Source organism: Peromyscus eremicus, chromosome 1, assembly GCF_949786415.1.
Source record: "Peromyscus eremicus chromosome 1, PerEre_H2_v1, whole genome shotgun sequence".
In the NCBI taxonomy this organism is placed as follows: Eukaryota; Metazoa; Chordata; class Mammalia; order Rodentia; family Cricetidae; genus Peromyscus; species Peromyscus eremicus.
Window position 1 is genome coordinate 5,207,079 of NC_081416.1, and position 21,274 is coordinate 5,228,352.

General features: G+C 47.6%; 2 protein-coding genes across 2 annotated transcripts in view; one reads left to right on the plus strand and one right to left on the minus strand.

The window, feature by feature from the left end:
• Positions 1 to 6,110, minus strand: part of Casp7 (caspase 7) — a 41,190-nt gene extending 35,080 nt beyond the window's left edge. The window contains exon 1 of the mRNA XM_059245857.1: positions 5,992 to 6,110. The gene's annotated coding sequence lies outside the window, so the exon portion shown is untranslated. The remainder of the gene's footprint in view (positions 1 to 5,991) is intronic.
• A 13,762-nt stretch (positions 6,111 to 19,872) lies between these two features.
• Nrap (nebulin related anchoring protein) overlaps positions 19,873 to 21,274 on the plus strand; it is a 71,398-nt gene continuing 69,996 nt past the window's right edge. The window contains 3 exon segments of the mRNA XM_059245869.1: positions 19,873 to 19,944; positions 20,255 to 20,349; positions 20,834 to 20,921. Of these exon segments, the coding sequence (XP_059101852.1) occupies positions 19,873 to 19,944; positions 20,255 to 20,349; positions 20,834 to 20,921 (255 nt within the window).

The following is a 21,274-nucleotide window of genomic DNA, read 5'->3' on the forward strand; positions in this document are numbered from 1 at the left end:
TCTTGCACACTTAAGCTCCAGAGTTCCTGCACCACCAATGTAAGAGTGTAATAAAATACAGCAGTGCCAAGTGTATGGCAGGCCTCCTTCCAGGGACCAAGTAACCAAAGCCCTGGACCTTGCAGCTTCTACTCCAGCACCCGTGGCTTGGCTAAACGTTTGGTGCATACAATAAAGTGGAAAGTCTGTCATGGTTCACACCAATCAAGAAGCCCCCTAAATTCCTGGCAGGTCCCTCAGCACACCTCAAAGACAGCACTAACTCTGAGACACAAAGATCTCTCCACTATGGGTGGTTTTACATGATCTACCCAAGTGGATTTCCATTGAATGATTTTCCTGCTCAAGGATCTTCAAGAGGGCTGGAGAGACGGCTCATCGGTTGAGAGCACTGGCTGTTCTTCCAGAGGACCCGGGTTCAATTCCCAGCACCCATCTGTCTGTAACTCCAGTTCCAGGGCTTCTGACTTACAGACATACATGTAAGCAAAACACTAATGCACATAAAATAAAAATAAATTAAAAAAAAAGAATCTTCAAGAGGCCTAAGGGGATAGTGCAGTAAGGTGCAAGGTTGAGGACCTGAGTTTGATCCCAGCACGGTGGCATGCACTTGCAACCCCAGCCCCAGGGATGCAGATATGTGGCCTAGCTGAACCCTGAGTTCCAGGCCAATAAGAGAAGACCCTGTCTCCAAAAGAGAAAAAAAAAAAAAGTTGGCAGACTCCTGAGGAATGACACCTGAGGGTGATATCTGGCCTATATTCACACATGCACACACACACACACCCCACACACACATCTTCAAGTGAGCCTCACTATTTAAAAATTCATTTTTAAATTCATCTCCTTGGATTTTAAGGCCCTTCACAACCTAGGGCAGGCGTCAGTAGACTGACCCACTAGTTGACAGGAGTAAAGTCTGTTCATTTATGTACTGTCTCTGCTTGCTCTCTCTCTGTGAGCAGACACATGTTTACTACCTGGCTGTTTATCCCATGCTCACTGCCTACTTGGCTCTTGTTCTTGTCATTTATTTGTGTCTGCTAATTGCTTGGCTCCCACAGGACAATATAAACTCATTGTGGTAGAGGCATCTGGCACACAGAAGGTGCTTATTAAATAAATATTAATTGAGTGGAAGGCTGGAAGAAATGAACACCCCCATGGGAAGAGAATTAGCTAAACAAGATACAGCTGGTCCAGGGAGCATCCATATTGGAATCACTGTTCACAAATCAAACCCTGTTTCATTCTGCAAGAAAAGATAAGGGATTCACTTTCAGCAAGCAAAGGAAACCAGTAAACTTCAGATTTTATCTGGTCTCAGACCTGAGCATGTTCACCAGAAAGCCTCAGCCTTCAGGGGAAGTGTGTGCACACCTGTCAGGGCTGGGATGTGTCCACCTGGTAGGAAAAGAAGGTGTTTTTACATAAAGAAGGTGGTCATATCTGTTTTACAGAGTATCTTGTGTCCCAGGATGTGACAACAAGTGACATTTGGAGATGGAGATCCGGCCTAGAGAGGGTTCCATGGAGGCCAAGCAACAGCTTTGTGGACTTTAGCTCTGAAGTGTCACCATGGAGTTACTTTCCAGCAAATGACAGGGAGACAGGAGGAAACAGACAGAGGACAGAAGGGGAGGGGAGGGGGAGGGGAGGGGAGGGGAAGGGCTTGGCTTGGCTTCCGGGCAGTGGAGAAGGAACCTTGGACACACCCACAATGGCCAGAAGAAATCAGACGGCCACCATCTCTCTGCACACCACGAGGCTCCCCTCTACAGTGACCAACGGGTTTCTGGTCAGGACACAACCTGTCAGATCAGGACCCCAAATGTTTCTAAGAGATTATGCCATCAGAGGAGAAAAGCGGAGGCAGGGCACTCAGAAGACACTCAGCCGTTTCCGGTCATCTTCACACAGACTTCTCTTCACTTCAAATGCACCGTCATCAGCAAGGCACATGCTTGAGTATCTTCAAAATTAACAAGTCAAAGTTCTGTAAAAACCCACCAGAAAAAGACACTACCTTCAACATGGTCTTAAGCCTTGACTCTTCTGCCAATTTTAATCTTAAAAGTAAACCTAAGATCCATAAAAGAGAGGAAGGAGTAAGGAAGAGGAGAGGGTGAGAGAGAGGGAAATGTCCTTGTGACTACAGGAGGTTCCAGCTCTCATCCTACCCTAGAACCGACAACTTTGGCCACTCCCCACAGACCAGAACACAGCCTGGAAGCGTAGGTGTCTACAGGGATTCCATCAAATTCTCAAAAGTGTACACAGCGGAGAGCCTAAGAGGGCAGTTTCATGTTCCCATCACCTGTCCTAGAAGGACAGAGCTAAATAAGACATTTTAACAGCAATGGAGGGATGAAGAAAATGTATTATTTGTTATGTGGCTAATGCCCAAAATCAGAAGGAAGTCACACAACTGAACAGCAAAAACTAACTCAATTTTAAAAAATGCACAAAAGATTTTGGATCTGGTGTGTCCCTTCCCTTAAAGGTCCCGAGCATCCTGCTGCTAAGAGGAGGCACTGGAACCCAAAGTGAGGCCTCATGGGAAGCCTTCTAGTCACTCATGGGTCCTCAGAAGAAGTAATGAGACCCACTTCCTCTTCCTTTTTACTTCCAAGCCATGAAGTGAATACCCCACCGTTATGACTTCAAAATGAAATGCCCCCTCCAACAGACCCCTGTGTTGAATGCAGGCTTGGTCTCCAGCTGGTGGGGAGATGGAAGCTCCCTGAGGTGGGGCCTTGCTGGAGGAAATGGATCATTGGGATTGTTTCCCTGAAGGGTAATGTGTGCCTGGACCCTCCCTGCTACCTTCTCTCTGCTTTCCGGCTGCCACAAGGAAAGCAGCTTTACTGAATCAACAGTCCCGTTGCTGTGGTGCTCTGCCTCATGTGGACTGAGACTTCTGAGCCAGGAGCCAAAAACCACTTTAAAGCAGTGGTTCTCAACCTGGGGGTCATGACCCCTTTGGGGTTATATATCAGATATCCTGCATATCAGATATTTATATTACGATTCCTAAGAGTAGCAACATTACAGTTATGAAGTAGAACGAGATAATTTTGTGGTTGGGGTTACCACAACATGAGGAACTGTATTCAAGGGTGGCAGCATTAGGAAGGTTGAGAACCACTGCTCTAAAGGGAAGCTCTCTTTAAGGTGTCCTCTGAGGTACTGGTCACTGAGGAAAAACTGACCAATATGTACCAGGATGTGCCACGTCACCACAGGTCCCACAGCAACAGGCCCAGTTAATCATGGGCTGGAGCCTCCAAGGTGGTGAGCCAGAGCAAACTACGTCTAAGCTGATCACTGCAGGTATTTGTTACACGAACAACAGAAAGCTCACAAACACAGGCCTGAAGACCTAAGAAGGGACCCACTCCTAGCTGAGGAGCTACTGACTGCTAGGGAGGGAGAGTCAGTTGACCTGAGGTACAGACTCCGTCCCATCGGATGGCCTCACACCCATGTACAAATGGTCAGCACTAACTGGATTCAGCCAGACTTCCTTCCACCAAGTCCTCTTCACAATGCCCACACCTTCTGCTGGAGGCCTGTGGTGGTTTGCATAAAAATGGCCCCATAGGCTCCTAGGCAGTGGCACAATTAGGCTTGAGCAGGTGTGGCCTTGTTGAAGGAAGTGTGTCACAGGGGGGGTGGGGGGTGGGAGATGGGGGGGTTGGGGGATGGGTTTTGAGTGCTCAAGCCAGGCCCAGTGTCTCACTCTCTTCCTGCTGCCTGCAGTCCATATGTAGAACCCTCAGCTGCCTCTCCAGCACCATGTCTGCCTGAGTGCCACCATGCTTCCTGCCATGATGACAATGGACTAAACCTCTAAACTATATGCCAGGCCCCAATTAAATGCTTTCCTTTGTAAGAGTTGCTGCAGCATGGTCTCTTCACAGCAATAGAACCCTGACTAAGATAAGGCCTAAAGCATCTCCCGGGCTGCCGGGAGTGATCCACTTTGCCCCGCCATACACTCTCATCAGCTGGATGCTCTGCCTGGCCACAGGCCCACAGCAACAGGGCAAGCAGACCAGACACTGACATGCCCCAAACCATGAGCCAAAAATCTACGTCTTCAGCCTCCCTGCTAACAACCTACATCAGCAGCCGTGGACTTGGGACTCTTCAATCTGCACAGCTAAGCACTCAGTGGCTTCCTTATTCCCATGGTGAGGCCAAGTCTTGATTTTGACTCCTGGCTTTTTCTCAAGCCCTTCCTGAAAGCCTTCTCACCTTGGTTCTGCTGTGCTGCCCGAGGGTCTTCCCAGCAATACTTTTCTTGTATCTGCCCCTTTTTCAGGAGCTGCATAGAGCCGTCATTACAGCGACATTGCTTGCCCACTGTCAAGAGACATGAAATGTCTCTTTAAATGACTTACGATGTATGATGCCCACTGTTACGGTTTGGGTGTAGTTGGTCCCTCAGCGGTGCTGTGGTGGAAGACTAGTCCCCTACGTGATGCTAAAGATGGTGAGACTTAAGAGATGGGATCCAGCAGGAAGCCACCAGGGTGCTGCTCATGGAAGCTTATGGGGCCCTGTGTTAGTTCACAAGAGGTTGCTTAGAAAACAGTATGTCCAGCCACTCCCCGGCTACTCCAAGTTCCTGTCTTACAATGTGGCTGCTCCTACTTGCAAGCACTCTGGCCTCTGGGCGGCCATCTCCCCGAGAGCTTCCCTAGACCCGCACTGATAGGCGTGCTGGCTAGTTTTTATTGTCAATGTGACATCACCTATAGTTACCCAGGAAGAGGAAGCCTCCGGTGAGGAGCTGCCCAGATCAGACTGGCCTGCGGCCATCTCTGTGGGGGATCTGTCTTGACTGGAAGGCCCAGCCCGCTGGGGGTGGCACCATCCGTGGGCAGCTGGGTCTGGACTGTGTAAGAAAGCTGGCTGAGTGAGTGATAAGCAGTTTTCCTGCCTCCAGGTTCCTGCCCAGATTTCCCTCAGTGATGGACTGTGACCTGGAATAGTCGGATGAAATAAACCTTTTTCTGTCTAAGTTGCTTTTAGCCGTGGTGTTTATCACAGCAACAGAAAGCAGACTAGACATGTCGAAGCAAATCGTACTGAGGTGGGTCAGGATACTGCCTGAATTTCATTTTCGTGAGGAAACAGACGAGTTGTGCCTGCTTCCCTAGCGAAGGACATCAAACATACTCACCTCCTGCCCATATATATTCTTCCCTAAGTGCTCAGAGTCCTGAGGCTGCCACTCTGCACACCAGTGTCACCTAAGGTTCACACGGCTAAGTAACCGGACTTTGCCCACATCCTGCAGAAGGCCGCACGGTGGCAACTTATAAAGTTAGGCCTTAGCAGTATGGAGGGGGGTGTAAGGTCAGGCTGGCCAAACTCTGAAGACACAGCCTGTAACCAGAAAATCGGGGCCTCACCAGAGAAGGACCCGAGAACCATTTCAGCATCACCACCTGCACCTACAAGTAAACTTACTTTCCCATAAACAGGCAAGCTCAAGGAATGAAAGTCGGCGTCGCCTGGAGCCCACACCGACCAGCGTCGTCGCCTGCCAGAGCCCTGATGCAAGGGTCCCCAACAAGGAAGCGTAGTTCACGCACACTTTGCCCTGGTCAAAGACCTGCGCACCCTAACTCCCTCCTTCCCAGGGCACAAGTCAGCCAGGTCCGCCCCAGGTTCCCATTGAACAGACAGTCGTCTAAGCGGCCCGGCCGGTCGGACGAGGCCAAAACAACAATATCTACTGCCCTGCACCCGTTCTTCCTTCCCGTTACATCCGGAATGGCACCGGATGGGCTAGGAGGCCAACAGAGGCCCAAGCCAAGCAAAGCCAGCGATGGAGGGGCGTGGGGAGCCCCAGCCTCAGCCTGCCGTGTTGTGCGAGCCTGCGGGAGGGAGGGAGGGGGACCCGGGGCGGGGACGCGCGGGAGGAGGAAGCACGCGGAAGAGGGGCGGGAAAGCCGCGGCGGGGGCCCAAGTTACCGTTCCCACGGTGGCCGGCGGGAGCCGACGGTGGCGTCCGATCCTCCGCGAGGGTCTAGGACAGCTTTAGGGAAAGTGAAAGCAAAAGTCCCGGAGCCCGAGGGGGAGGAGCGGGCGGGGCAGACGCGGGCCGGGCGGGGCTGCGCGTAAACCCGGGGAAAGCTGGCTGCGCGCGGGAGAGCGCGCCCTGCGGAGCGCGCCGTGGGGTAAAGCCCTTTCCGCCCGTGCCGGCTGCCCCCGGTCACCGCCTGATTTTTGGCGGCACGAGCTGCAAACCGCCGGGAGGCGCCACGTGCATCATCCCGCCCTCTGTGAGGTTTGGGCGACCCCTGCCACAGCATGGAGCTCCTAGTAGTGCGCTCCCTACAAAACTGGCCGGCTTCGGGCTCAGTAACCCCCGGGCTACCCTCCGCAAATCTGTCACGTGCTCTGAAAAGCTGTGTGTGCGTGGTCCAGCTCTGCAAAGTTGGTGGCGACCATCACCCTAGGAGAGGGGCCCTGCTAATTGGAGCCACCCCTTCCTTCCCCTCACTGTCTACTGATGCGAAGTTCCCAGCGCTCACCTGAGAGCGTGCTAAGCCATTTGTAAACCGGTTAAAGTCAAGGATCCCACTGCTCCGCCACCGTCCCTGAGAGAGCGCAAATGGCAAAAGTGCCAATTGACCTAAAGATCTGACGTGACCTCAGCGATGGGGCTCCTGTTTTCTCTAACGCAGTCAGCATCTCTTCCCGATACTACGCACCAAGTGTCGCCTAGGTATGGTGTCTTCCCAGACGTTGTTGAGGAGGGGGCCGCTAGGGCACTTCGTCTTAAGCAAGTCTTCACCTCCTAACCCCGGCTTGCATGTATATTGCATCAAAATCATTCATGTGTGCTCCCCTGTGCCAGGCACTATGTATGAGGAAGCAGACAGCGCGTTCCCACAGGTTCCTGTCCATGTTGCCTCTAATGCGTGTGCGCTCATACATACATGCACACATCCCTACACACACACACACACACACACACACACACACACACACACACACACACACTCTTCCATCGTAGAGGCTTCCAATTCCTCCCCTCGGCAGAGTCCCCAGAACCGCTATTTAAATTCACACTGAAGCGAACTGAGTGCAATGGTAGTTTTAGGCATACCAGAGATACTTAATTCTAGGACCTGCAAGTTTCTGAAGTCACCAGGGCTGTTTTATTTGTTATTTTGCTTTTACTTGAGCCTGAGAGTTTGAGCACTATCTCTAAAATCTTAGCAGGTATGGGCACTTCCTGGATGTCAAGAAAGACTCACCCAGGCAAGTGTGTGGGAACAATTAAAACCGACGAATCTTAATATGACTGCCTACTTTTTATTTAGTGCTGGTGTCCCTGAACTGTTGAGGTAAATGTTGCAGTAAGCCATGGCTCACACTAAGATGATTTGCTTTTTAAGATAATTCAACTGGCATTCCTTTGAAAACTGAAGAATTCCACTAAGTGAAACTACACTCTGATTTATCTAAGTTGTAAACTTAGACTTTTCCAGGTTAGCCCTGAAATGTGGAAGGGACCATAACAGTGCATCTCTGCTCATTTGGTGATAAGGAATATGAGGCTTTGAGAAGTTGCCCATGTCCGGCTGGTAAGTGAAGGAGCCAGGTGTTGTGGAATATTGTTTTGATTAAGCAAGGAAGCATTAACATTGCTGTGGAATATTAACTATGTGAAGGTGTGTTACATTTGTTTATGCTGCATTTGTTTGATGATGTAAGAATATGTGTTTAATTATGTAAAGATGTGTTGCTGTTTCACCTTGCCTGCCTAAGGCACCTGATTGGTCTAATAAAAAGCTGAATAGCCAATAGCTAGACAGGAGAGGGATAGGTGGGGCTGGCAGGCAGAGAGAACAAGTAGGAGGAGAAATCTAGGCTTGACGAGAGAGAAAGAGAGGGACCCTCCTGGGGCCAGAAGCTGGGCAGCCTCCAGCCAGACATGAGAATCAGGAAAGTAGGACATACAGAAAGAAAGAAAGGTAAAAGCCCCAAGGCAAAAATGTAGATAAAGAGAAACAGATTAAAATAAGAGCTAAGCTAAGGCTGAGTATCAAAACTAATAATAAGTCTCCGTGTCATGATTTGGGAGCTGGTTGGTGGCCCCAAAGGAAAAGCCTGGTGCAGGCAGCGTCTTGTCGCCTAGAAAGACAGTGATGTTTCCATCCACAGGAAGGTTCCACCCTGTTACAGCATGCATGACACATCAGCCTACAGGAATCCACAGCTGGCTCAGATGGAGAGGTAGTGTGGTATGAAGGGAAGGCTTCGCTCTCTTCTTTCTTGTGGGCTGGCGTGAGAAAGGCCAGTTATTTGCTCCCAGGCTGGATTATTACAATATCAACATTTTAACTCCTGGAAACACAAAAGGGAAGAGACCTATCTCTACTCTCCCTCTGTAATATTATACTGGCAACTTGAATACAAATGATATTCTCTCCTAAATGTCTCTCCTGGCTCTCCCACCTTCAGATCATGTAATTATTTTTAATTTACTTATTTATTTTTTGTTCATAATACTTTATTTTTTAATTAATCAATTTATTAATTTTCCCCAGCTCAATCACAGTTTCCCCTCCCTCCCTCCTCTCCTCCCAGTTCCTCCCCCACAGCCTCCCCTACATCCACTCTCTTTCCCTTCCCTTCAGAAAAGTTCAGGCCTCCCATGTATATCCACCAGCCATGGCATATCAAGTTGTAGCAAGACTAGGCACCTCCTCTCCTGTTAAGGCTGGACAAGGCAACCCAGAAAGAGGAAAGGGCCCCAAGAGCAGGCAACTGAGTCAGAAACAGCACTCCCATCCCCTCTCCCTCTGCCACAAGAGGACCAAGCCATACCACTGCAACACATGTACAGAGGGCCCAGGTCAGTCCCATGCGAGTTCTCTGGTTGTTGGTTCAGTCTCTGTGAGCCCTCATGAGCCCAGGTCATGTGACTCTGTGTTTTCCTGTGGTGTCCTTTGTAAGACGAATTGCTAAACAGTCTTATTAATAAAAAACCCGGAGCCAGATACTGGGGTAAAAACTTAGAGATCAGGGAAGCAGAAAGAAGCCAGCCACTTTCTTACCGCTAGAAATCCTCAGCCAAAGAGACCTACTCCCTGTATACACATGCCTATATGCCTTTCTGTCCCTGCCCTTTTACTTTATTTCCTCTTTCCTCCCAGCTACATCACTTTCTGTCTGTCTGTACAGACCTCCAGACCTCCATGCTTAGTGCTGGGATTAAAGGCATGTGCCACCACTTCTGGCTCTGTTCCCAATGTGGCTTTGAACTCACAGAGATACGGATGGATCTCTGCCTCCTGAATGCTAGGATTAAAGGTGTGTGCTACCGCTGCCTGACCTCTATGTTTAATATAGTGGCTGGCTTTTTTCTCTGATCCTCAGATAAGCTTTATTGGGATGCACAAATAAAATATCACCACAGTCCTTGACCTCTCTGGCTCCTATAATCCTTCCTCCCCCACTTCCACAAGATTTTTCGAGGTCCATCTAATGTTTTGGCTGTGGGTCTCAGCATCTGTTTCCATCAGTTTCTGGGTGAAGCCTCTCTGATGGCACCAATCCATGAGTATAGCAGAATATCATTAGGAGTCATTTCTTTGATTGTTTTTTTTTTTTTTTTTTTTTTTTTTTTTTTTTTTTTTTTTGCCAGACTTGTTTGGTTCTGTCCTAGGTTTCTGGGCTGTCCAGCTTCTGGGTCCTGGCCCTCCAGGCAGTGACAGACATGGGCTCCTTCTCCTGGTATGGGTCTCAAGCTGGCCCAGTCATTCGTTGGCCACTCCCATAATTTCTGCACCACCTTTGTCCCAGCATATCTTGTAGGCAGGGCAAATTGCAGGTCAGAGGTTATGTATCTTGGTTAGTGTCCCAATCCTTCCACTGGAAGTCTTGCCTGGTTACAGGAGATGGCCAGTTCAGGCTCCTTATCTCTCATTGCTAGGAGTCTTAGCTGGGGTCACCCTCATAGATACCCTGGAGTTTCCATTGCACTAGGTTTCTGGCTCACCCCAGAGATGCCCCTGATCCAGTTGTCTCTCCCAGGACTCTCCGTCCATCCTCCCCACACCTGATGCCTCCTCTTCCCAAGTCCACTTCCCCCACCCCGACCTCTTCCCCGTGCCGTATCCACCTGTGTTATTTATTTGTTGGTTTGTTTATTGTGGTGGTGGTGGTGTGATGGCTTGACCCAGGGTCTCGGAGTGAAGAAGTCCACCACTGAGTTATACTCCTATTCCCAACCATGTCATTGTGTAAGATTATGGTCTGTACTAAGAGGCTATGGTGGATGGAAGCCTCTTCCCCACTTCTCAGACCTTCGCCAGCAGTCAGGATGTCTCCCTAGGCCTGGCCTCTTAGCTGTTCTTGGCTTTGTCTCTCTAGCCCCCTCTGGTATCCATGCTGCTAGGAAGTTCCCATCCCTACCTGCAGGGCACCTACCTCACTCTCAGATGCGCCACAGTGATGTTCTCTATCGAATACTGCACAAGACGGCTCTGGTCAGACTATAACTACACGGGACTCCATTAGAGATACCCCAATATTAGCAGAAATGTCATTGTCTGTACCCACAGACCTAGACCCAACCTCAGGCTCCTGCTGAGATACCGATGGCCTTCTGCTATGCGAGAAGTTCATGTGGGAAGCTCAGGGCCCAGGCAGAATCCCTTCTTTTCCTACAGAAGGATTTCATGGTTGCCCCTCAACTCCAGATATCTCCTGTCTGTTCTCTGAAAACTCATTTGGGCCCTTTAAGTAGTTTGTATGCCAGTGTTAGGACTATGGATCGGGGGCGGGGCTGGAGAGACTTTATGAGACAGAAGGTTTTGCTTGTAGTCTCAGTGCCTGTTGTACCCTGCAGAGAAGGTTGACCCTCTTTGCCAGTGTATCACAGGCCAGCTTGTGGTAAAAAGCACTCCACAGCCAGGGACTTCCTTTGGTATCCTCTTGAAGTGCTTTCCAAGATGAGACCAATTCTGTCTGGTACCTACAGTATCAATTTCCGTGGAGTTCTAGAAAAGGAACTTCTAGCAAGTTCCACTGGATATATACTCAGTCTCAACCATGCCCTCTCCAACAAGGTTTGGACCTCAGCCCTGGAGACATCAAAGGAGGTGACATGCTATAGAACACTACTTTAAGATGTGTTACATTTGTTTATGCTGTGTTACATTTGTTTAATGATGCAAAGATGTGTTGTATTCTTTTATGTTGCATTTGTTTAACTCTGTGAAGCTGTGTTACTTTGCCTGTCTAAAACACCTGATTGGTCTAATAAAGAGCTGAATGTCCAACAGCAAGTCAGGAGAAAGGATAGGCAGGGCTGGCAGGCAGAGAGAATAAATAGAAGGAGAAATCTGGGAGGAGAAGAAGAAAGAGCAAGAGAACAAGGAGAGGAGGGTGCTAGGGGCCAGCCACCCAGCTACACAGCCACCCAGCTACTCAGCCACCCAGCCACTCAGCCACCCAGCCAGCCACAGAGTAAAAGTGAAAGTAAGATTTACAGAAGTAAGAGAAGGAAAAAGCCCAGAGGTAAAAGTAGATGGGATAATTTTAAAGTAAGAAAAGCTGTGCTGGGTGGTGGCACACTCCTTTAATCCCAGCACTTGGGAGGCAGAGCCAGGCGAATCTCTATGAGTTCGAGGCCAGCCTGGTCTACAGAGCAAGATCTAGGACAGGTACCAAAACTACAAAGAGACCCTGTCCCAAAAAACAAAACAAAACAAAAAAAAAAAGAAAGAAAGAAAAGCTGACCAGAAACAAGCCAAGCTAAGGCTGGACATTTATAATTAAGAATAAACCTCCATATGTGATTTATTTGGGAGTGGCAGGCCCCCAAAGAGTCAAAAGAGTAAAGATACAACAACAACAGTGACAGAAACTTTCCTTGTCCTTGCAATGGCTATTCTTAGTTGTCAACCAAGAAAGAGCTTTGACTGAGGAATTGCTTCCATTAGGTTGTTCTGTGGGGCATTTTCTCCATTGCTGATTGGTGGAAGAGGATCTAACCCACAGTGAGAGACCCATCTGGGGAAGGTGGGCCTGAATTGTTATAAATAGGCTAGCTGAACAGGAGCAGGAAGCAAGCCAGTAGGCAGCACTCCTCCATGGTCTTTGCTTCAGTTCCTGTCTCCAGGTTCCTGCCTAAATTCCTGCCCTGACTTCCCTCTGTGATGGGCTGTGATGTGGAAATGTGGTCCAGGTTAACCCCTTCCTCCCCTGAGTTGGCTTGGTCAGTGTTATTACAGCAGCAGAAAATCAACTGGGACAAGCCCCTTATTTCAGCTCTGTGAACTGCAATGTGCTGTGCTGTTACATTATGTTTGTTATGGTGTGCTTACGGTACATGACAGCCGCAAATCTGAAGTGCTAACCTCCAGCACCTCAGAATTATCTGCACATGGAGATTGTAACACGAATCTTAGAAGGTCTTAGTAGTAAAAAACCCAGAGCCAGATATTGGGATGAAATTTTAAAGATAAGAGAAATAGGACAAGCCACAGCCACCTCACCTTGCCAACTCCTCAGCTGATCCTGTTTCTTCAGACTGAAAGCCTCTGAGTCCTCACCAGAAGGGAATCTCAGTTGAACTGCTCAAAAGCCTCTAGTCCCTGGTCCTCATGCCTTATATACCTTTCTGCTTCCTGCCATCACTTCCTGGGATTAAAGGCATGTGTCCTTCCCAAGCAAGACATGAGATCTCAAGTGCTGGGATTAAAGGTGTGTGCCACCATACCTGACTCTGTTCCCAGTATGGCCTTGAACTCAGAGATCCAGAATGCTAGGAATAAGGGTGTGTGCCACCATTGACTGTCCTCTATATCTAATCTAGTGGCTGTTCTCTTCTCTGACCCCAGATAAGTTTCATTAGGGTACACAATATATTGAGGAACACAATATATTACCACAGGAGATAGTGTCTTTAAAAAAAATATACTTCTTTTAATCTCAAATGTGTGTATATGCATGTGAGAGCATGTGTGTGTGTGTGTGTGTGTGTGTGTGTGTGTGTGTGTGTGTGTGTGCAGATGCTCACGGAGTCCAGAAAAGTACTACAGATCCCCCTGGAGCTGGAGTTACAGGAAGTTGTGAGCCATGTGGGGACTATGTGGGGGCTGGGAGCCAAACTCAGTTTCTCTGCAGTAGTAGTACAAGCTCTTAACCATTGAGCTGTCTCCAAGATGGGAGTTTTACAGAGGTAAAATGAGGCCACTGTGGCTGTAACCCAGCATAACCTTTGTCTTTGTTAGAGCTGCAGATTAGGACCCAGAGGCACATTAAGGGACCTGTGAGGACACAGGAAAGAGGTGGCCACCTGCAAGTGGAGCTGTCTCAGGAGAAATTGACCCTGTTGATACCTTAATTGTGGATTTGAGCACCCACAATTGTGACAAGTGAGTTTCTGTGGCTTATGCCGCCTCCTCTAGGCACTTTGTATGACAGCATTAGCAAATTAAATCATGTCCTTTGCAAGTGTGCTATAGTGATAGCTGTTGTATTGTAGGCTGTGATGGAAGGTCTGATTGAAAAGTTTGAAAGTTAAGAGACACAGACCTGGTGTGTGGATTTCCCACACCGGCGTTGTGTCTGGTGCAGAGGAGTGAGGAGTAGACAAATGGAGTGGATTGAACTCTCAGCTCAGAAGAACAGTACTGTAGTGATATACTGTGTACCCTAATACAATTTGCCTGAAGATCAGAGAGCAGAACAGCCACTAGATTAAACATAGAGGCCAGGCAGTGGTGGCACACACCTTTAATCCTAGCACTCAGGAGGCAGAGATCTCTGTCTGGATCTCTGTGAGTTCAGAGCCACCCTGGACTACATGAGATTGACTCAGTCTAGGAGAGAAACAGAGCCAGGCAGTGGTGGCACACACCTTTAATCCCAGCACTTGAGATCTCCTGCCTTTTCTTGGGAAGTCACACACCTTTAATCCCAGCACTAAGAAAGAAGTGATATGGTGGGTGGAGAAAGGTATATAAGGTGTGAAGAGACAGGAGCTAAAGCCTTTTCAGCTGAGGAAGTTCATTTAGTTAGAGGCCTATTGGCTGAGGCTTTTCAGGCTGAGGAATCCTGGAGATAAGAGGTGGTTTGTTCCTTTGTCTCTCTGATTTTCAGGTAAATTTTATTAGGGTACACAATATATCACCACACAGCACCATGGAAGCTTATGGTGAGTGAGGCTCATATAAACTCTTTACCAATTTCCTATTTCTAATTTCCAATTCCAGTGCCTCATTCCGTCACTTATCAGTGTTAGCTCCACCCATTCATGCCCAATGTTAGCTCCACCCACTCATGCCCAGTGTTAGCCCCACCCATCCATGCCACCAATCCCAGCGTTTACTTAGCTTCCTAGATAGGTCTACTTTGAAAGTGTAGGGGAGTTAAGGCAGACGACAGCTGAGTAGATAAGTGTCCTAGGCATGCCCCTCCCACATCTGTGGCACATTTCTGAGGTACATTCTATACAGTTCCTCAGAGAGTCCCCAGCAACACCAGCCTCAGTCATCCATAGCACAGAACATATGGAGGATTGACTTTCCCTGACCTGTTCTCCTCAAACCCTCACCCCTGCCAACTCTTAAGTATTTTCCTGCACCCAAGTCCCTGCTTCAAGTTCCAGTTTGAGGGAGGCCTAAACCAAGACAGATATAAACCGCCAGCACAGAACAGGCAGCCTTGTTCTAATCTGAGCAACAGTGACCAGTAGCTGTCTTGACACTTCAAAACCAGTTTGTGTCTATAGTCCCAAAGAGAGCTGGAAATGACTCAGAGGTAAGGAAAAGCACTCTATTCTGGTGACACATGCAAGGTATAAAAAGATCTTGATTAGCTGAATCAAGGGGCCCCTCCTCAACAGGATGACGTAAAAGGTGAATAAAGGACGATGTACTTAAGTTCTAAGGAAATCCCTTGTCACATGATGAACAGAGTCGTTCTTGTCCACCAAGCCCGTGGAGGTTTTCATCGACACAAGCTCCTGGTGAGTCAAGACATAAAGCCAAAGCCAAGTGGATGGTGTTGACAGAAGCATCCGGCCAAGGGTCGACAACACTGTGTCCATCATCAGACCCACCTGCTAGACTTTGCTGACTGGACAGGGAAGCAGGGCCCTCTCAGTTGCTGCTCTAGAGTCCCTCAGCCTCATTTGTGTATTCACAGGGTGGGAAAGACTGTGTTTCTGGTGCCAGCCCAGCCTCGGCTCTATGGGCACTGGCTATCTTCACATGGATACAAGTATTTGTAATGGGTCTTACTTTGGACTGCCAGCTCCCGAATAATGACATGGAGAGTTTTTATTAAGTATGAAAGCTTGGCCTTAGCTTAGGCTTGTTCCCAACTAGCCCTTAAAACTTAAATGAATTTATATTAATTAATTTTATTTTTGTATTATACCATTAATTTTATATAATATATATTTTATATTAATATGAAATGTTTATATTAATCTATGTTTTGCCACATGGCTCATTAACTTTTCTCAGTACCATATGTCCAACTTCCTCTGTGTCTGGCTGGTGAATCTCCTGCACCTTAGATTCTTTCCAGAGTTCCTATCTCTGCCTGGAAGTCCCACCTATCCTCTCCTGCCTAGCTATTGACCATTCAGCTCTTTATTAAACCAGTCAGAAGATGCCTTAGGCAGGTGAGGAAGGACAGAGATGCATCTTCACACAGTGTGCAAGAAGATTATCCCAACAAAGTATCAGTGTCCATGGCTTTCTGCTGCCATGGAATTTACCTGCTGGTATTGAGGGCTAGGCTGCTTTGGGACCTCTGTCACACAGAGAATTAATACTCATGAGCTTTCACCAGCAAGGGCTGATCGTCAGTTCTGTCTCCTTCCTTCCTCTGGCAGTCATTCACATAGTATGACTGAGAATTTTAATTGTCAGTTTTATTGGATTGAGAGATGCTTAGAAAATTAATAAAGCATATTCTTGTGTGTGTCTGAGAAGGCATTCCAGAGGCAATTAGGGAATGAGGGCTTTGACCTAATGAGTGATTTAGCCCATAGATGGGGTCTCAGTTGAGTAGACTGAGAAGTGGTAGGAATGTGGAGATGGGATCCAGTTGGAGGATGAGGGGTCACTGGGGACACACCTTTGAAGGGGAGATGGTTTGAATGGGAATAGCCCCCATTGGCTCATATGTTCGAATACTTGGTGGATAGTCAGTGACACTGTTTGGGAAGGATTAGGAGGTGTGGCCTTGTTAGAGGAGGTGTGCCATTGGGGGCAGGCTTTAGGTTTCTTTCTTTCTTTTTTTTTTTAGATTTATTTATTTATTATGTATACAGCATGTATGCCTGCAGGCAAGAAGAGGGCACCAGATCTCATTACAGATGGTCGTGAGCCACCTGAGCCATCATGTGGGTGCTGGGAATTGAACTCAGGACCTCTGGAAGAGCAGTCAGTGCTCTTAACCTCTGAGCCATCTCTCCAGCCCAGGCTTTAGATTTCTAAAGCCCAGTCCATTCCCAGTTAGCACATTCTCTGTGTGTGTCTCTCTCTGTCTCTTCTCTGCCTGTGGTTGTGGTCTCAAGATGTCAGCTTTCAGTTATTGATCAGCACCACACCTGCCTGCCTGCTGCCATGCTCCCTGCCATGACACTCAGGGACTCCAGCAGTCTGGAACTGTGAGCTCCCAATAAAATGCTTTATTATTATTTATTATTATTTTAAGTTGCTTTGGTCCTGGTGTCTCTTCACAGAAACAGAAAAGCAGCTAAGACAGAGGATGTGTCTGTTTTCTGGTTCTTTCCTTCATGTCTTCTCAGTTGTGGTGAGGTGAGCCATTTCCCTCCATCAAGCTCTTGTTGCTGTATTTCTGCCTCCCCTTGGGTCTAAAGCGACGGAGTCATCCAGCCATGGAAGGAGCCCTCTGAAACCCCAACCCAAAGCTCTCCTCCTTTCCAGTCGTTTCTTTCCGATGTTTCTCACAGCAATAAAAAGCTGGCTAACACATGTGCCCCCCCCAAAAAGATGGAGATCACATGGGCTAATGCACTTTATAGGACTTAGTGTCCCTAAAACCCAATCCAGAGTCCAAAACTTTGTAAGCACCAACATGATGGTACAAGTGGAAAACTCCACACCAGAAAATGTTGCTTCATGCACAAAATTATTAAAAATATGCATAAAATTATTTCCTGACTGTGTATTTAAGGCGTGTATGAAATATGAGTTCCATATTTATATATGACTTATTTACCTAAGATATCTCATAAAATATGTAAATATTCTAAACTAAAATGGAAGCTGAAACCCCAAATACTTCTGGTCCCAAGCATTTTATAAGGGTCATGGTCACCTTGAGGACCAACTTCACACCAACTATGTCCTCTCACTTCCTGCCTCCTCACTCTGATTCCTGATTTATAATAATAAAAGTGCTCTCCTAATAATGTCCGTGACCAGAGGCCTTTGCCTCAGCTTGTTGTTTGGAGAACCTAGGCTAAGGCCCATATTGTCTGAGCCACTCTCTGAGGTGAGAGGAAACCCCTGTGCTTCCTGGCTTCGTGGCCTGATAGTCAAGGAGTCAGGGGGCCAGGGCTTGGACTAAGAAAGAAAACTGGAGAAAGATGGTGTGAGCCAAGTGCAGACCCTATTGTCTTACCCTGTTTTCTACCACTACAATAATAGTTAGGGTTCAGCATTTCACGATGAACTACATTTACCTCATAGTCTGGAGATTAGACTGGCTGAGGGCACGACGCTGACATCTGGCAAGGGCCTGCTGCTGTGTCATCCCTTGGCAGACGGGTGAGAGCAAGAAGGAGAGGGGAAGGAGACAACCCCAGTGTCTCAGTGGTGACATTGATTCACTAGTTGTCTCTTGTTAGGCCCCATCTCCCAATATCACACTGGGATAGAGGTTCCAAGACATAACATAGGGAGGCCTGCATCTGTCTTGCAATAGGTGTTTTCTTCTACGTAGACTGTCCCACTTCCGGGTCTACGTGTGGCTGTCACCCTGGAACTCGTGGAGCAGGAGCAGTGGCACAGATGGAACCGGACATCTTCCATTACAGCAATCCTTGTTTTCACAAGTGGGACGGAGAAGATGGAGCAGCTGTGGGGTACAGCCAGCCTTTGACAGGGTAGAAATGCTCTTAGCTTTTCCCATAGGTGAAACTGTCCCTGATTCCTTCTCATGGTTTGGAGGCTCCCACCTAACTCCTGAGTCAGGCTTGAGAAGTCTGGTACCAACAAAGCACCCAGGTCTCTGTTTCCATTGCTGGGGACAATCCTGCTACCAGGATAGTGGATTCCTTGTGGGAGGCACCTGAGCCTGGAGTTCCTGCTGGGAGTCCCTCCTCCTGCCCCACCCACTTTCCGTTTTACACCCGTCCACCCCCACCCCAGTCTGCTTATTGCTTTGCAGCTTCCTCCGCTTCTTGGGTTGTCCTTACCACACCTAGCTTCGATTCCAGGGACAGAGGCCAAAGGTCACAAGCTGATACCCTGCTGTGAAAGTACTGACTATAACCCTGTTTAATATTTCCACTCCTGATGTTTTATGTAAAAATATTTTTAAAAGAAATTCCATGTGTAAATCCAGATTTCTGGCTTCCGTGGGAAAACGAGACTACTAGGCAATGATGAACAGTCCCTTGACTTCTGTTGGCTGAGGAGTGCTGCTCACTGTGCATGGGGCACGTGCGCGTCCATTCGAGGTCTTACAGTTGCCTAGGACTTCACAGGGCCTCTGTAGGTATTTCAGTGTGAGCAGTAAGTTTGTTCCGTTAGTTTACTAGCTCTAACTGAGCACCAAGGACAGGCCTAATTCTAGACCCCGGACCACAGACTATAGCGTCATATTCTGGTGGAGGCGACACACTTGGAACAGCAGATTCATTCATAGTTAGCATTGCTAGGCAGCAGTAACTGCTGTAAGACTAAACATCAGGTAGAGGACATGTGAAGCAGTTAGGTCCTGGTGGGGACAAGTCATTTTGTAGAGAATGTGTCTCTGAAAACCTTGAGGTTGACTGTAAGCAGAGACTAAGGGCAGTGGACACTCCCCAAAGCCAGGAGGACGGATTTTTGTCACCAAGCTACCCCTGTGAGGACCTTTGTAACAAGGGAATGAACAAAAAGCCTTTAGGAATATTCTAGGACAAAATATAGAAGCCCAAACACCAAGCATTCTTGTTTGTCCTTATTTATTTTTAAATTCCAGTAAAAGTTAAACACAAATGAGCATCTTAGTAAGTACTTAATTTTGTTACTGCAAAATAGATAAGATTCAAATTTGGCGTTTATGCTTCCAGGAGGGTGAATCGATCCTCTTTTGTCCCCATATTTTAGGGAGATGTCCTGTCTGCATTAGTCAGAGGAGCTACAACCAGCTTTTCTAATTAGATTCCCAGAGGGAGTGGGGTATGTCTATTCTTTAGAGTCCTTTTCTGGAGTATGAGCATAGCTAGTGTTCATCAGGCCCAAGTGTCTGACCACACACACACACACACACACACACACACACACACACACACACACACACACCAAGATTTGGTTATCCACATAAACATGATGCTGCTATGAGTTAACTTTTCTATTTTGAGAAGCACATCAACTCAAAATACCTCCACCTTGTCTCAGACGCATGCGTGCTGACGGAGTCGCCAAAATTGTCCCCTGAGTAAGTGGCAGCTTTAAAAACCAGCCAGCTGAGGACTCCAGAGCAGAAGGTCAGCAGAGGAAAGTAGAGTTTGGATTGCGAAGGCTCAAGGCGTCCCGCGGAGCTTCATAGTGGTGGGATTTGATCTGAACGCGTGAGCAGCTTGACTGTGGTTCTGCTCGGCCTTGCCTGTTGCTTCTCCGTCTCCCACACTCCAAGATGAATGTGCAGGCCTGCTCTAGGTGTGGCTATGGAGTTTACCCTGCGGAGAAGATCAGCTGTATAGACCAGGTCAGTGGAGAACTTCTGTGGTCTTTGGGAAGAATGACATACCTGGGACATGTATCTCGTCACCTCTGGAGTTCCATTGAACAATAAGGGAAGGACTCATTCTACCTTTCTTAGGTTCTGTTCATTTCTATATCTTTTGTGCTGCTTCAAGAAAAATACCGTTTCATTTTAACATTTTCTACTCGTGTGTATAGCTCATGAGTTTCAGTTTAATTTTATCCATAATTCTCAATTTTTTTTAGCTTAAAGTCTGTGAGCCCTGAGTCTAGACGAAGACCACTAATTGCCAGGTCTTTTCTGTGCCTTTCAGACATGGCACAAAGCATGTTTCCACTGTGAAGTCTGCAAGATGATGCTTTCTGTTAATAACTTCGTGAGTCACCAGAAAAAACCATACTGTCACGCGTAAGTGTCTGATACCCAGCCGCCACGGCCTGACTTCTGGTTGTTGATAAGTAGCCAACTGAGGGATTGGTTCTAAGCTCCAAGCTGGACTCTGAGAGCACCTCCCCCAAAGTGCTCACTCTGATCCAGTCACGGAGGAGCCCTTAGTGGGACTTTAGGGGAAAGACCATCCCCACCCACCATAACCCTATGTCAGATTATAAAACCTGCAGATCAGTGTAACTGCTGAAGATACGCATAGACAGGGCTTTAAAGTTCCTCTAAAATGATGTCCAGATCCATGACTGTCCTCAGTGAAAATTCATCTCCATGTTACATGTGTTAAATTTACTTGATGTTTTTGAGGGATAAGATTTAGTGGGAAGTCACGAGCTGAATTCTTGAGTTTTGTGCTCATCCATCTTAAAAGAGACCAGTATTCTAAGAAGTCACTCGACCCCTTGGATCAAGCACTTTACTAATTCCATTTGCATTGCATTTGCAGCCATAACCCTAAGAACAACACTTTCACCAGCGTCTACCACACGCCTTTAAATCTAACCTTGAAGAAGTCTGTGGAAGCCGCGGGTGGGGTAAGTCACTTAGCTTTGCATTTTGAAATAGCCTGTAAGGGAAATCCCTGGGCTCAGACTCCTGCTGATCTTTGTTTCTGTCTATATACCGACCAGTTCACTTCCTCCTCATACACACGCAAAGTGCTCATAAGTGACTAATGCTGCTCTTTGTCTTACTGCAACATTAGAGGTCAGCCCACAGGTCCTTGATTCGAACATGATCTTTGTATCTGGCCAGCCACCAGCCAGGACACAGTGGTGTCGCCTTATATAAGAGGCCTCACATATACTAGGTAGTTAATACATAGAACAAAATTTACAGAGCTGACAAAGATTCCAAAGAGCCCTTCTCTCTCTCCCTCGGCAGTATT